This window comes from Microtus ochrogaster, chromosome 2 (assembly GCF_000317375.1).
Source record: "Microtus ochrogaster isolate Prairie Vole_2 chromosome 2, MicOch1.0, whole genome shotgun sequence".
Classification (NCBI taxonomy): domain Eukaryota; kingdom Metazoa; phylum Chordata; class Mammalia; order Rodentia; family Cricetidae; genus Microtus; species Microtus ochrogaster.
This window is the reverse complement of record NC_022010.1, coordinates 75,247,413-75,262,706: the sequence shown is the minus strand read 5'-3', so window position 1 is coordinate 75,262,706 and position 15,294 is coordinate 75,247,413. Positions and strand designations below refer to the sequence as shown.

Genomic DNA, 15,294 nt, shown 5'->3' with positions numbered 1-15,294 from the left:
TTATTTATTTATTTATTTATTTATTTATTTTTATCTTTACTAGGTTGCACACGCAAAAGGTGGAACGTTGAGCTCTACAGAGGTGTGCCTTTGATGACAGCCCTACCTCTCCTTCTTATCTATTTGTTTGACTTCTTCAGAATTCAGTTATTATTTGCTTCCGCTGGAAATAGGACAAGGTAGGTGGTTTGAAATGTAGGAGAGCGGCAAGTGTTTTCAAGCATTCAGAGACTGTCTTCTCCCTCCTCGTATTTCATGGTTCCATTCCTTTGGAGATCGGCTGTGGGACTGCACATGAGCAACATGAGAAGCCTACAGAACTGCTTTCTTAGCACACATTGTTTAGTGAGGAGCCAGGAATGGAAATGACAGGATGCAGAAGAAGCTGCCTCATCTACCGAAGATATATCTCTGCATCAAGTCTCAGGGGTGGATTTTATGTGGTCTCAAGCTCTGAATAAGTCATCTACTTTTCTAAGTCAATTTTGCCCGCCTTTGACACTCTATCCACCTGTGCTCATTCCCCAGTCCCCAGAACTTCAAATAAAACTATATTATTATAAATAATTTATTTATAATAAATTATATATATAATAAAATATATATAATATAATAATGAATATTATTTATAATAATAAATTAGGCATAGAATCATTTCTACTGGTTTTGGGTTAGTCATGCATGCCTAAGTTGTTGGGAAAGGATAAATATCTGTGCAAACACAACACCACAAGTAGAAAAAAGAAAGAAAGTTTCTAAAGAGTTACATTAATTGTTATCACATGTGAACAAGTATAGCCAGGCTGTGCCTCAGTTTGGTAGGACTTTTGAAATGCGGCAGAGAATAACCCACAAAGGAAGTCAAGGTCTGGTTGCTATATACAGATTCCCCCCTGCTCCCCTCTCTACTGTTCCTTGCAGTATTAAGAAGTCTGGCAATGCTTCCCAAACATTGACCTGAATCTTAGCTGTGAAATCACTAGGAGCTTGTGTTCAAGATACAAGGTGCTTCCTGTCTCAGGCTCTGAGCTGGCAGCAGCATGAAGGAAAATAATAAACATGAAGGCGTTAGAATGAAGTTTTACTAAGAGTGTTATGTTTGGAGAAAGGACTTAAGATCTACTGTTGGTTTAGGTTTTGAAAAAGAAGACTGGCTTGGATGGCTTAAAATACTTTTTTAAACTTTGAAGTTAGGTTCCATTCCTTTTTCTTTGTCTTTTTTCCCTTGAAAATGTTGTTTGAGAATTCCATGCCTGAGTACACCATATTCACGACATTTCCACCCTTTCTCCTCCTCCTGCTCCCACCATGCTTGCCCAGCGCCCCCATTTATAATTATTGTTCACACACACTCAAGAATAGAAACAACTCTACATCTATAGCTATGCAGTCTAGTTGGTTTTGCTGTATTTTCATGTGTTTAGAGCAGAGGCTCCATTCCTTTTTATTTTTATTTTTTCCCATTACAACATGCTCTGCAGTGCTTGGCCTTCCCTAAACTCAGGGTTTTGAGGTTTGACTAGATTTAATAGAAACAGTGTTCTGAATGGGCGATTGTAAAAATAAAAGCTATTCCATTTTCATAAACCCAGCTGGCATAACTTGTACTCAGCCATAAATGAATCTGCATTTATTATTTCATCTTTAGTTTATATTTACAAATACAGAGAACCAGCTCTGATAATAAAAATGAGTACTGAATATTTTTGCAAGCTATTATAGCATTTACAAAGAGTACTATAAACACACGCAAGATGTGACTATATGGTAATGAAATGAATTTTCCTGTGTGGCAGGGAAAGCTCATTAACTTGGAGTCAGGCGCTGTGCCGTTCTACGGTAGACATATGTGGCATTTCTCACTAATGGCTCACACTGGTACTAAAATATCTGTCTCTAAGTCCCTTGGTCTTTGAGAATGCAGGCATCCACTTGTGTGTAAATTAATAGCTTCGAAGGACGAAAACAAAAGACCCAGAGAAATTTTTTTCTTTTGTAAGAATAACAGTCAAAATTTTTTCCTAATTATACATTTTGGCCAGATTAGTATCTGATATTATATAAAAAATCTTTCATGTTATAAGGAAGAATGCTTTATATGATTCTTAGTAAGTGACATTGGGGTTATGCTTTTAATGATTTCTCTGTTTATATTAAAGTATGATGATCGGGAGGGAGAAGGGTGGATATGTACACTTACTGTCTTCATCCAGGAGACTCTCAGCAGCTGAGAGTAACCTCATCCTGTCTTCTGGATTGGCAATGTTTAATTCAATGAGGTGACTTTCTTTAATATCCTTCAGGTCTTCCAGGGTCTCATAGCCATTGAGCAGAAGTGTTGAAGTATATTCCTGTAAGAGGAGGGAAATGTATATAACCCATAAACTGATTGGGCTCAAATATTGTGATTCCTCTAAATTAAAGTAATTATACAAATGCCTATGACAGCAAAAAACCCAGTGGAACTTGTGCCTAGGGTCATTTTATTTATACTGCTTTCCCACAAACATATGCTACGGCATTTAATAGAGAGTGCTGTAAATTCTTATCCTTCAGAAGGACAAATGTAAGGAAGAAATAGTCCCTTGACTCTGATGATAGCAGGAAATCATGGATCTCTTGTCAGCTGACTTGTCCATCCCACTTCGTACCTCATTAAAAGACAGCATGTTCTTAAGGCTTTCAACACAGTACCTCTCATAGACTAAGCTATAGTAATATCTCTGCACCAGTCTCTCTTTTTGATTGCTTGGTCATGAAAACATCTACTCTCATTATTTTCTTAGTGTAGTTAAATGATGAATTTGAGCTCCAGTGAGATGGATTAGTAGGTAATCTGCTTGCTGCCTAGGCTGGTGACATAGATTGGGTCCCAAAGCATAAATGGGAGAAGAAATTCACTCCTGCAAATGTCCTCATATCTCCACATTCACACCACAGTGTGCGCACGTGCACACACACAATGAACAAATAAATAAATGTGAGAAATAAAAATTAATTCAAAGCAGACACAGTTCTGTGTATAAAATGAATTTAGTATTTTGACTGAGTGAAGAGGTATTATATATTTAGTGAATTACAGGCTTGCTATATAATTTTTTTCTTTCTTTTTTTATTGATTTTTATTTAGCTCTACATTTTTCTATGTTCCCCTCCCTGCCTCTCACCTACCCTTTAAATTTAAATTTAAATTACACATGAAAGGCTCACAGTTGAAGCAAGCATTTATTTCCTTTCCTCAGTAGGGATATTTTGTATATCATTTGTATCAACATGTATTAGGGTAAAATTCTTAGACTTTTGATTATAAAGTATCTATGTGGTTGTCAGCCTGTGGGCTGTGTCCTTCAGTGGGGTTGTATGTTAAATATCCTGTGTATCATATATTACATTATGACTCATAACAGTAGAAAAGTATCAGTTATGAAGTAACAACAAAAATAATGTTATGCCTGGCAGTGACTTTAATCCCAGCACTTGGGAGCCAGAGACAGGTGGATCTCTGTGAGTTTGAGGCCAGCCTGGTCTACAAGAACTAGTTCCAGAACAGACAGCAAAACTACACAGAGAAAACCTGTCTCAAAAGAACCAAAAATATAATAATAATAATAATAGTTATTATTATTATTTTATGGTTGGAGGTCACCACAACATGAGGAACAGTGTTAAAGGTTTCAGCATTGGGAAGGGTGAGAAACACAGCTCTGTTATTTCCACAACCACTGTTCTAGCACACTGAATATGCAAAGTGAAGTGACATTTTTCCAACTTCCTCAAAAATGTCTCCAATTTTATTTAAATCTAGTTTTAATATCTTATTTCAGTTACTAAAATTAAATGTGGTATCAGAAAGTTTTAAGTAATCAGAAAAAAACTTATTACAAAGCACATTTTAACCGAAAAGGGGGAAAGGATAATGATAATTTGTTTAAAAACAGTATATTTTAGAAGAACACAGAGTCCCCAAATTTCCATTCTTACACAACAATCTAACTCTGACTTCTTGAGTATGGTGTTTAACACACTTAGGTATTTTTCCATGGGTGACAGAGGCAGGTTTTCAACAGTGTTTCCCCCCAGGAGTATCACACTGTCTCAATCATTCTATAATGAAACTTGAAAAGTATGTTGGCAGACAGAAGAGTAACTTAATAAGTCAGAAATAACAATTAAGGAAAATATAATTGCCTTTGTATTGATGAATTGCACTAGCCAAATACTGATGAGTGAATTTTGCAAATGAATTAAAAACTGAGAGTATGGTGGATACTGTGCTATGTAGCATGTGTGTGTGTGTGTGTGTGTGTGTGTGTGTGTGTGTGTGTGTGTGTGTTTCTGAGGCAGCTTCTATTACACTGAGAATGGAGTGATGATACTTATGGTAGATACTGTACTATGTAGTATATTGTACCATGTAACAAGAGCTATTTTTTAATAGGTACTGATATAATTAAAATAGGTGATTGGCATGCCAGTGGTGCAATGGATTCAAGTGGGGTGCTCATAAACAAACTTTTCCTTGAAATAATCACTAGAGCATTAATGATCACTGTTTCTGAAATTACTTCTGAGACAATTATATTCAGTTATTTTCTCTGCATTTCATTTTGATCTCTCTATCATAAAAACACAAACTTCCTTTCATTCCTCTTCTGAGTCCCTCAAATTTGACTGTATTCTACCTATCTTCTTGGTCATTCTCACTTAAATATTTTTCTGTGATTTCCTATTCCCTAGATATGTATTTTTTTCATTTTCACTGCCATTTCTCTACATTAATCTCTGATGTTGCTGGCTGCTAAGTAGGATTAGGTTTTAGTCCAAAGGGTGCTACATCAAGACCTGTCCTTGCATAAGAACGTGATAAAGGAAAAATAAGAGCTCTTCTAGGAAAACAGATTTTCCTTTGCTGTAAATTTTACATTCTTAACAACCATGTGTAAAGACTAATCCACTTTCTAATCTACCCATTTTCCAGCAAAAGCAAACAGACCAAAGGTTTACTAACCTGGAGGTGAATCTGCTCTAAGAAATCCTGCAGAGTCCCGGTGCTCTCTCTTTTACTACTTCTGTGTGCCTTTGTTTTCTTAGGAGCTGCTTCCTCTTCTGAGATAACATCCACATAAATAAATTTGAAGTTTCCAACTTTATTGTTCAGCATCCCTGTCCACATTCCCATTGGTGTTTTACAGATAATGTCTATCACGTCTCCTTTCTAAGGACAAAAGCAAATACAAATCAAATTCCAAAGCACCATCATGCTTTAGTAATATGGAGAAAGAATGGAACCATAGGAATCTTAGAGGGATGGGGATAGTGTGGATAGTGTGGTAAAGGTCTTCAGAGATTGCAGAAATAGACAGGAGTTCGCATCCTCAATGAACGTGCTCCCTATATAGCAAAGAACACCAGCATGCTTGATGGTACTTTTCTTTTCCCGATTATATTAACTCACTAACTGACATTTGTATAACAATATACACGGTATTTTAAATATGCTGTTATCTTATCGCAATACATATATATTGGGTAGAGAGTATGAGGTATCAGACTATTGCTTTAAGTGTTACAGAAAAAGAAACAGTGATATTAAGTGACTTGTTGCATTCTTAAATGAAGTTAAAGATGGGGTCAGAGCTCAAGCCTAAGTTGTGTGATCTTAAGAATGATCCATTTTTATCCCACCTCCTAAATCAATCCAGGAATGAAGCATCAGATCATCATTTGAATGTGCTCTCTTAAAGGGGAAGAAACAAACTTGGACTCTTTGTTCATGGTTTTAGCTCATATGACACGATTCTTTTACAGTATAAAATAAGTCTATGCAAAATGTTTTATTGAGCTAAAGTAATGGAAGTAAAGGCTTTACTAAGTATGTAATGGAAGTATTTGTGCCCAGTGTCGCTCATGGAAGCACTCATCTGTGACCTACAGAAACCCGCCTGGAGGAGACTAACTTTTCAAGGTCCTCAAAATATAAGAGGATTAATCTGGTTGGCCTGGACAATCATCTAGTCAAAGGGTCACCTCTTGGGAAGTGGGTTCACCTTAAGTCATGCTCAAGGGAGGAGAGGAATGAGAATGGGCCCTTTAGTGAGCTAAACAGCTATTGCTTCCTAGAACTGCACCGCTCAGGTAGGGCTGCAGACAATTTCCCAAGTCTATCTGAATTACTCAGAAAACCATAACATGTCCTTTCTATTATATCTCTTTTCTAAGTGTGTTTTCCTAATACTTTGCCTTCTTCTTTTTCACTGCAGTACCCAACTCTACCATGTAGCTGCTTGCCTGCCATGTAGGTGAAATCCATGCTGAACTAACTCAAATGCCATGTTTTTCTCTGTTTCTTTTCTTTATTCCTCTTCCCTGTAGCTGGAGAGACTGAAAACTTGCTGCCCTGGGTTTTTTTTATTTGATTACAATCAAATTTTCCTTAATTTTGAGCCCATTCTTAAATTCTTTTATTAACGAGACTAGGAATTCCATGTAAGGACCTCGATTTCCCAGATAGCACATTGTAGCCTCACTGGGATGGCCACAAATTCTGATAACATCGAAAGGAGATATTCTATAAAATAAAATCCGCAACACAGTTTTCATTGAAGCATGAATTAGGCAGAATGACATGACCAAACCAATTGGCATTTTGTGTATTCATATCTAAAACTACATTTGGTTATAGGATGCAATTATTGGCAAGAGTAAAAATTCTCTTGACAAAAGTTTGTTATGAGAAGATTTAATTTCTAGAAAAACATGTGCCTATTTTATGAGTCATGTTTACTCAAATAAGAATCAAAGTTCAAAGTTACTCTTTTGAGATATAACTTTACATCCCAATAGCATGCCATAGATCCCAATATTTGCTAGTTTTAAGGCTCTATCCTTAAAGCTATGCTTAAATCTGTATTTTCATGCAGGTCTGTGAACATATGATTGAAGAAAAATACCAATTTATTTGTTCTAGTAACATATAACTGGATGGGATTGTGACTAAAAGATATGATCTCTCTGATTTGGGATAGTATGTGTACCTGTCTGTCTTCTGAGTTTGGGTCTAGGTGTTTGCACTTTTCCCTGAGAGAATGAAGTGACAGACCAGATACTATACACCCAGAAGACCAGCATACTCCCTAGAAGCAGTAGTAAGTTTCTAGGTGTGACAGTTCTTCACTGGGTCTTCCCTGTCATATTTTACATTTGTGGTCTTGTACCTTGTGTTGTTTAAACTTACAAATTTCAGCAAAACAGACAGGTGACCCCAAAGACTCAGTGTCCTTACTCAGGACCTGTGAGAAGTTTATTGTGTTCTGTGAGAGCTCCAGAAAATCACCTAGTGGCACATGGACATAATTTTGTAGGGAGTTACAAGCTATGTTCTACCTACCCATGGGAGCTTTTAGAAGGACATCAGGTCTCAGGGGAGAGCATAGTGTGGCTGGCATCCTGATTTTGCCAGTATCCTTGTGAAGATAGCAGTTGAGTCATATCCAGGTTTATGCCCTCAAAAACTATGATTGAATATTTACGTTATTTGAAGCTTATAAGCTGTTGTATGGCGACATTTGTGGTGGGGTTATCAATAGGCTTGCCTCTGGTTACATGAGGCAACCAAATTAGAAAGAACTGGAGCTGCCCAGCCAAGTGTGGTTCCCCAAGCCTTTGCTCTGCTGGGTGCCTGTCTCATAGTTCTGTTTTTGGCTGCCCCCTTTGCTCTATTATTTGTGTCTAACTGGTATCAGGTGGGCACACCTAGCTGATCACCTCTGAGAGCTTCAAAAAATGCAGACAATTCATTTCCTTCCCACAGATTCTTATGTTAATGGCCACAGGAGACTGATCCCTCTCACCCCATCTCACACTAAGTTCAAATTGGGGCGTCAGTCCAACTTACTATGAAAACAAACTTTCTGTAGTTCCTAAAGGAAATCACACAACTGGCATTCGACAGACCAGGAAGCAGAGGTATCGTGGGCCTACCTTGATTTTGAGGGAGTCGGTGTCATAGGGACTTGGAGTGAAGTCTGTGTGCACTCTGGCACGGCCACAGAATGGCCCTGCATAGGGGCTGTCGTCATCCAGTCGAAAACTGTCCCTGTTACTTGCTCCATCTGAACAGCTTGTTATTCCACCTGATGGAAAAGAAAAAAAAAAAGGTTAACAGGTTATCAAAGGTTCATAGGCTCCGGCACCTTGTCTAGAGCAAGAGCAATGGATGCCAGTCTGATTGGGCTTCTAATCACACTCCCTCGGTGAGTCACTGTTCAGAGTTAGTTGTGACTTGTTCCCTGCCAGTCTGAATATGCTCCTCAATCTTTATTCCAATCCTGTCTCATTTTGGCTCTATGATCTGATCTATCTTAAAGGGCATTAAGAAGTGCCCACTTACTAATCTGTAGCAAGGTATAGGTTCAAGCCTAGACCTAGAAAGAAATTTTCATACTTGAAAACTAAGAAAGAATTTGATACATAACATTTTAATCATGTATTATTATTGATCAAAAAATGACCTACACATGTCATTTCAGAGTTCCTTATAACTTACACGATTGTAATGAATGTTTGCCCCAGAATTTTGACTGTGTGCCAAAGGCCAAAGAGAGAAAAATCTTTGCTTATAAAAGGTGATGCTTTTGTGTGCCTTGCAGAGGAGAAGATGGCCCAGACATCTGTACCTCCAAGCTATCGTATTCTGCCGGGCTGCTTGCTTTCTGCTCCCCTTCCTTTCTGATCTTGATTTCGGGAGTAAGAAAGCAAAACAGAACAAAGCTATTTTGCTTCAGTTTGTTTCTTTTTGTCCTGTCAGTTCTGTCGCCAATGCAAGGGCCTCCGTGTTTCTCCCACATGCTCTGTCTCCTCACTTCCTCCTTGAGAATGACCTTTTGCTGCTCGGGGACTCAGCAGTGGTAGGTTCCCTATCATGCATCATGAGATAAGGTAAAAATCCTGCAGGACGTTGGGCATTGTGCATGAACAGGAGTGTAGCATGGAAGTGGAACATTCTCTCCCCAGGCCTCCCTTCTAGATGAATATGTGGGAGCAGGCCTTACCCCATGGACTGGAGTAAGAAAATCCTTCCCACGTTCAGTATCACAACATGAATTTGAATACTTTTAGCAGAATGGATGCTTACGAAAACTGAATCACACACACACACACTGCATCCTTCAAATGTTTCTGCCTTCGTTTTCATCACAAAATAACTGTTGTACAGCAAATATGAATAAATTTTAAATATCTTCTCTTTGTGAGTCATCTTCAAATAACAAAAGTAGTTGATTTAAAGGGAAGAGGAAAAGAAACTTTTCTTTTGCAATTTCTGAAATGAAGGAGAAAAGATAACACTTCACATACAGAAAGACATAAGGCACCAGCACCCTCAGTACTTTCTTGTGAGTATTGCAGCAGAGAAATGTGACTGCATCTTGAGTAATGTCCTTCTTATCAAATATCAGCGTTGGCTCAGCAATCCTTAGAGTTGCCAGCTAATCTCCTTTCCCCTCCCACTGGTGACATATCTATCATGTGGTAATATTCATTGTTTCACTCTCTACTTACTAATGGTAAATGTAAGTGATAGAATTGAGGCATGTGTCCTGCACTTTGCAGAACACTAAAATAAATTAAAGAGAAAGAAAGGAACGGGGAGGAAGAAGCAGAGGAAGACTGGGAGAAATGAGAGGGGGAGAAGAAGAGACAAAGACCAAAAGAAAAAATCAAAGGAGAAAAATAAAGAACAGAATTTTATTTTTCTACTTCGATTAATTTTATATCTTTTGACTCAAGATAACACGAGGTTTTCTGAGCATGCAATTTGGTATCAGATTTTGTTATTTAGCACAACTTGTTCAAGTCATTTTCATAAGAGTCCTGCAGGCTATAGTGTTAAAATATGTTATGCTATGTATCACAATCAATAATTCCATGTATAGTCAATGTATCCAACCTTTTCAGCTTCTCTATATCAAATGTCTGATCTTTGTTTCTAATCTGCTAAACAACCTCAAGGTGATCTTTCATTGTTTTTTAATTAGTTTAACCCAGGCTTCATTTCTCAGATGCCGCCTCTTACACATTAGCCTTACTTGATGAGCTCTGCCCACTGTAGAGGCTATCCATAGAGTCGCTGGCTTTGAGGGAGGTCTTCTCTCTATGTGTTCCAATCATGGGATCACTGTTCCGATATGGGAGGACTTCCTCTCCATTTTCCTCCTCCTTCAGAAGAAAACATATCAGAGGTTAAGTGTACAGATCAGATTTCCATGGAGATTTCACTGTGTGCACTGACTCTACAAGCAAGACACATTTAAACAATAAAACACTCATGAATACATCAGCATGAAATATGAGAGTCATTAATCTTCAGTTCATTTTCTAGGAAAACAGTTCAGAGGATACTTGGAAAACACCCCTAGACGAGACATTGTTTGTTGTGGAATATAACTGCAATTATAATGGTCTAGTTTTGAAAATAAAGATGAATATCATATCAAGACTATTTAATCAGAAATGTTGGCTATATTGGCATTGATGCTTCTTCTGTTAAAGCGCAGCTACTTCTTCATGTCCTCCCTCTTATCTGTTTGCTGCCATTACTAATCCTTTGAGATCTGATACTACAGGCTTAAACTCTGCACATTTGTTTCATGTCAGTTATTTGCATGCTCCCAGATCACTAGATATGAATAAAACATGCTCACTTGGCAATTCTAAAGCAAACCTTATCTCAGGAGCTTTACAAACCTCATACTGTGCTTGCCACCTAGTCAAGTGAAAAGCAAATCTTGCATAAAATTAGAAAAGACAGACAATTTCAAAACAAATTACATTTCCTTGAAAACATCTCAAATGTTTGCCATTTTTAGAAAGTTTGGACAAAGCTTATGAATTTCTTAATACCCATCACATTGTAATTCAATAGTCTTATTTTGAGCATTACTGAGCATTGATAAATCTTCATAATAAGCATAGACTTAGTTTGATTCTCTGCTTTTATCTGTTCTTTATTCATTCAGTCATTTAGGGAAGGTTTATGAAGCACAGCCTAGTAGGTACTTGCCATCTTTCAAACAATTGTGGATACTCTAATAAACAAGATAACATAGGAAAAGGGTTTGGGCTCTAAGAGATTTTGTTCTAGTGTGCATGGGCTAGGAAATGTCTATAAGCTAGTGTTCCTATGTCTTTACAGGAAATGAACTTATGTACATGGAAATATTTGGTGTGGGAGGTCCTTCTGTCTATGTGTTGCTTTTATTGGTTAATGAATAAATAACTGCTTTGAGCCTATGGCAGGGAAGAACAGAACTAGGTGGGGGAAAGCTAGGCTGTGTGCTGTGAGAAAGAAGGGTGGAGTCAGAAGAGAAGCCATGGAGGCACTTCCAGAGTCAAACATACTGAAAATTTGCTGGTAAGCCACTGCCATGTGGCGATACACAGATTGATAGAATGGGCTAAATTAATAAGTAAGAGATTAGCCAATAAGAAGCTAGAGCTAATGGGACAAGCAGTGATTTAATTAACACAGTTTCTGTGTGATTATTTTGGGTCTAAGCTAGGCAGGTGGCTGGAAATCAACAAGCAGCCCTTCTCTAACAAGTATTAGTATGAGCTGTATAAGTACTATGAAGGAGATAGGTTGTATAATGTCAGAGAACTAGTAAATTGGGCAAAAGTGAGAAAGGTTTGTTGATTTAGGCAAAATGAGTTCCAAAGACTTCCACTGTAAGGTAACAAATGCCCTGAGTTTACCTGAATAAGTATGAAGATACCCTTTTATAACATGTTGGCCTGAATTAAGAGAGAATAGCACTTCTGTTTTCTTCTGAAGGTACTTTACTACCCTTTCCTTAAGCAAAAGGAAAGATGAGAACAAAATGGAACTCATAATTAGCCTTGGATGTACAGGTCAATATCATGAGAGAAAGGAGGGTATTACATAGTAACTCAAAGAAGTGATTGAGATCCAGTTCAGGAAGAATGTTATAGACCACTGTGGTGACCACAGGAATGTGGCACCTAGATCTTAATGTGTATTGTGCAAAGTATGTGAGCTATGGGCTTGGAGACTGCATGCTATGATTCCATATTGTCATCCCCAAAAACTCAAATGTGCATTTAATTTCCACTGTGCAGTATCATAAAAGGGGAAAGGTAATCCATCTTTGGTGTTTAGAGGCATGGCATTGGGGAGATGGTAGGGATTAGATGAGGTTATAATAGAACCACATTGACTAGGTGTTGGTGGCTTTACTAACAAAGGGATAGACACTATCCTGTATTTGCACCTCTGTTGCCCTTGTAACCCTACCACCAATAAGGCCATCATGAGATGTGGCCGCTTTTTCTTGGACCATAAGTGCAACTAAAATAGGGCTGCTTGTGAATAATCAGTCTGTTATGCATTGCCATTAGCAACAGAAATATGACTAATGTACCGTAGGAGTTCCAGCTATTCCCCTTGGTATCTACCAGTGTGTTTGCACTGAAGCCAGACCCTCCAGTGTGTCAGTAGCTGAATACTTATGAATAAAATTTGTGCCTATTCTGGTGGGGAATTAAGGAGTTCTTCCAGTGGGAAGTTCTGGTTCAAGATCTAGCCAAAATGTTTTCAGAAGAGGGCTATAAAGAGAAAGTCTGATGTTTATCTCCTCTTGCTCTTTTTTTATAGATGTCAGACTTATACTGCCTTTGCAAGGCTCTCCCTATGCACTTTACCCTTCTTAAGAGTTCATAGGTGCTGGGTGGTGGCATGCACCTCTAATCCTAGCACTCTGAAGGCAGAGGTAGGTGTATCTCTGTGATTGGAGGTCAGCCTAGTCTACACAGAGAGATCCAGGAAAGCCAAGGCTATTTCACAGACAAATCCTATGTCAAAAAGCAAAACAACAACAAAGAGTTCACAGACATTTCCCTAGTTCATCCTTGGTGTTTCTTTTATTTCTTGGAGGTCTGTTCCACAGAGGACTAGCTAGATTAGCAGGTTTTATCACACTGTATTGGTAGAATCCTTTACAAGACATTCAGAAGCTTTAATCTGGGGCCCAAAGGCATAAGACTGTCTAAGATCACTAAAGAGGAGAGGGTATATTTAGTGGAGCATCAAGTATTTTAATAAGCCTTGGGAAGTCTTACTATTTAGATAGATAGAATCAAAAGCAAAGGCAAGAAGAATTCTGGGAAAGACAAAAGTTCAAAGAGTGCTCAGAGAAACAGAAAGTTTTACATGTAAACATGTCACCCCTTGTGTCTATAGCTAAAGCGTAAAGTGTCATTGTGTTTGGGCATCACAGAGGTTATTACTGTTGCAATAGAATACTGGGGACAGAATTCAAGTGGAAGAGGGCTGAAAGAAAATGAGCATAAGATATAGAAATTAACAATATAGAACTGAAATATTATATAATGCATATTTATATTTATGATCTATATGTTTATAACAATTTTGAGTATGATGATCAGATGATTTTAAACATTGGTACCAAGACATTAAAATGGCGCCAGAAGAGTCTTCAACAAATGAAACTGAGTCAACTAGATATTCACATGAAAAAGAAGGAAGTTTTACTCCTCTGAAACACCACATAGAACAATGAACTCTAAATAGGTCTTACACTAAAATTTAAGAGCCATTAGGAGAAAATACGGAAGTAATCTTCATTATATTATATTAGGCAATATCTCAAGTATGATACCAAAAACCAAAGAGCAAGAAAAACAGAAAAATTGGATTATTATAAAATTATAAACATTTGGAATTCAACTAATACTATAAAAATGAAAATACCCATGCACAGAATGATAGAATATATATTTAGAAATCATATTTGGTTAAAAGACTCATTCAGAAATTATATAAACATTTAAAACATATTAAGTACCAATAACCAATTATTAAAAAGCAGACAAAATATTTAAATAGACATTTCTTTAAAGAGAAATAGATAGGACCAACAAGCACATTAAAAGATCTCAGTATCAACCATTATAAGAGAAATGTAAATGAAAAATTACAGTGTGAATCTACTTCATCTTCACTAATGGCCAATACTTAAAAAAACAAAAGCTGACATGATATAGAAATATTGGAGCCATTTATTTATTGATATTGGGTAAGTAAAATTGTGCAAAGTTTTGGGCAAGCAGTTGCCAGCTTCTCAAAATATTAGATGTAGAATTACCATGTATCAAGAAGAAACAAAAAATATTTTTATACAAAGAATCGCACATAAGTGTTTGCAAAGGTATTACTCATAATATGCCCAAAGTAGAAACAGCTCAAAAACCCAGTCATAGATGTGGAAGCATAGATTATTCATAAATGGGCTAGTGATAAGAAGAGATAAATTACAGATAATCGTTACAACTTAAACCACGTGCTCTTCTTTACATGCTAGATGTGTGAATTTTCTTCTTTTAAAACAGGAGTAATAATCCCTTAAGATCTATAAAACTGGGCCAACCACATGGCTCAGCAGGTAAAGGCACTTGCTGAACAAGCATGAGGACTTGAGTTTGATCCAAGGAACCCATAAAATTTGAAACAGAGAACAGACTGAAGAGTTGTCCTCTGATGTCTGCATGCACCCTGCTGGCACTCATGTGCATGAGAACACACTGTTTTTTAAAGCACTACAGAACTTCCTGCAAATGATAGTAAAAGAAAAAAATAAGACTAAATGATTTGCAAAACACCAAATAGTCTCTATCTGAAGAAAGAGCCGACTGAATATATTACAAAAAATATAAAAATACACTTACTTTTTCCTCAGAAAGGGCTTTGATGTATTTCCTCCCAACTTTTTTCTTCATTGTCCATGAAATCGCCCTCATTTTTTTACCTAGATTTCCTCCATTATTTGAGGTTTTATTTTGTTCTTCACGTCCATTGGTTAGTTCTCCTTCATGGACCTAATGGAGTTTTATTTAAAAAAAAAACGATAAAAGTATAAAGAAGAAAAGATCATTTGTTTGAGCTGAGTGCTTTTCAGTGCTAGGGATTTCCCTGTGTCCAACCCTATGAACATTCATTGATAACCTCCTTAGGGAGAACCCAAGTCTGGATATTTTGGTCATTTTGTGCTGCACACATTCTGGGCACAGGACATATTGTTGAGCATTTCCAGCTGCATAAGAAACTTCCTTGAGAGCTCTTACCATTGCATGTGAAATTTTTTGAGGATTTCAGCAAAGGTTTAATAGCCTTTTTATTCACTTTAGTTCTTGATGATCAAAACAGAAGTAACCATCAGGCAGCATGAGTGGTTACAGCTGTATGATGGGAGATAGTTGAGT

At 37.3% G+C, this 15,294-nt stretch overlaps 1 protein-coding gene across 1 annotated transcript in view; it reads right to left on the bottom strand.

Annotated features, from left to right (window-relative positions):
- The window catches only part of Samsn1 (SAM domain, SH3 domain and nuclear localization signals 1), a 24,143-nt gene extending 9,303 nt beyond the window's left edge, over positions 1-14,840 (bottom strand). The window contains exons 1-5 of the mRNA XM_026788347.1: positions 14,761-14,840; positions 10,086-10,215; positions 7,981-8,132; positions 5,009-5,215; positions 2,201-2,351 (exon numbers count right to left, since the gene is read on the bottom strand). Of these exons, the coding sequence (XP_026644148.1) occupies positions 2,201-2,351; positions 5,009-5,215; positions 7,981-8,132; positions 10,086-10,215; positions 14,761-14,832 (712 nt within the window). The 5' untranslated portion in view covers positions 14,833-14,840. The remainder of the gene's footprint in view (positions 1-2,200; positions 2,352-5,008; positions 5,216-7,980; positions 8,133-10,085; positions 10,216-14,760) is intronic.
- Between the last annotated feature and the right edge of the window lie 454 nt (positions 14,841-15,294).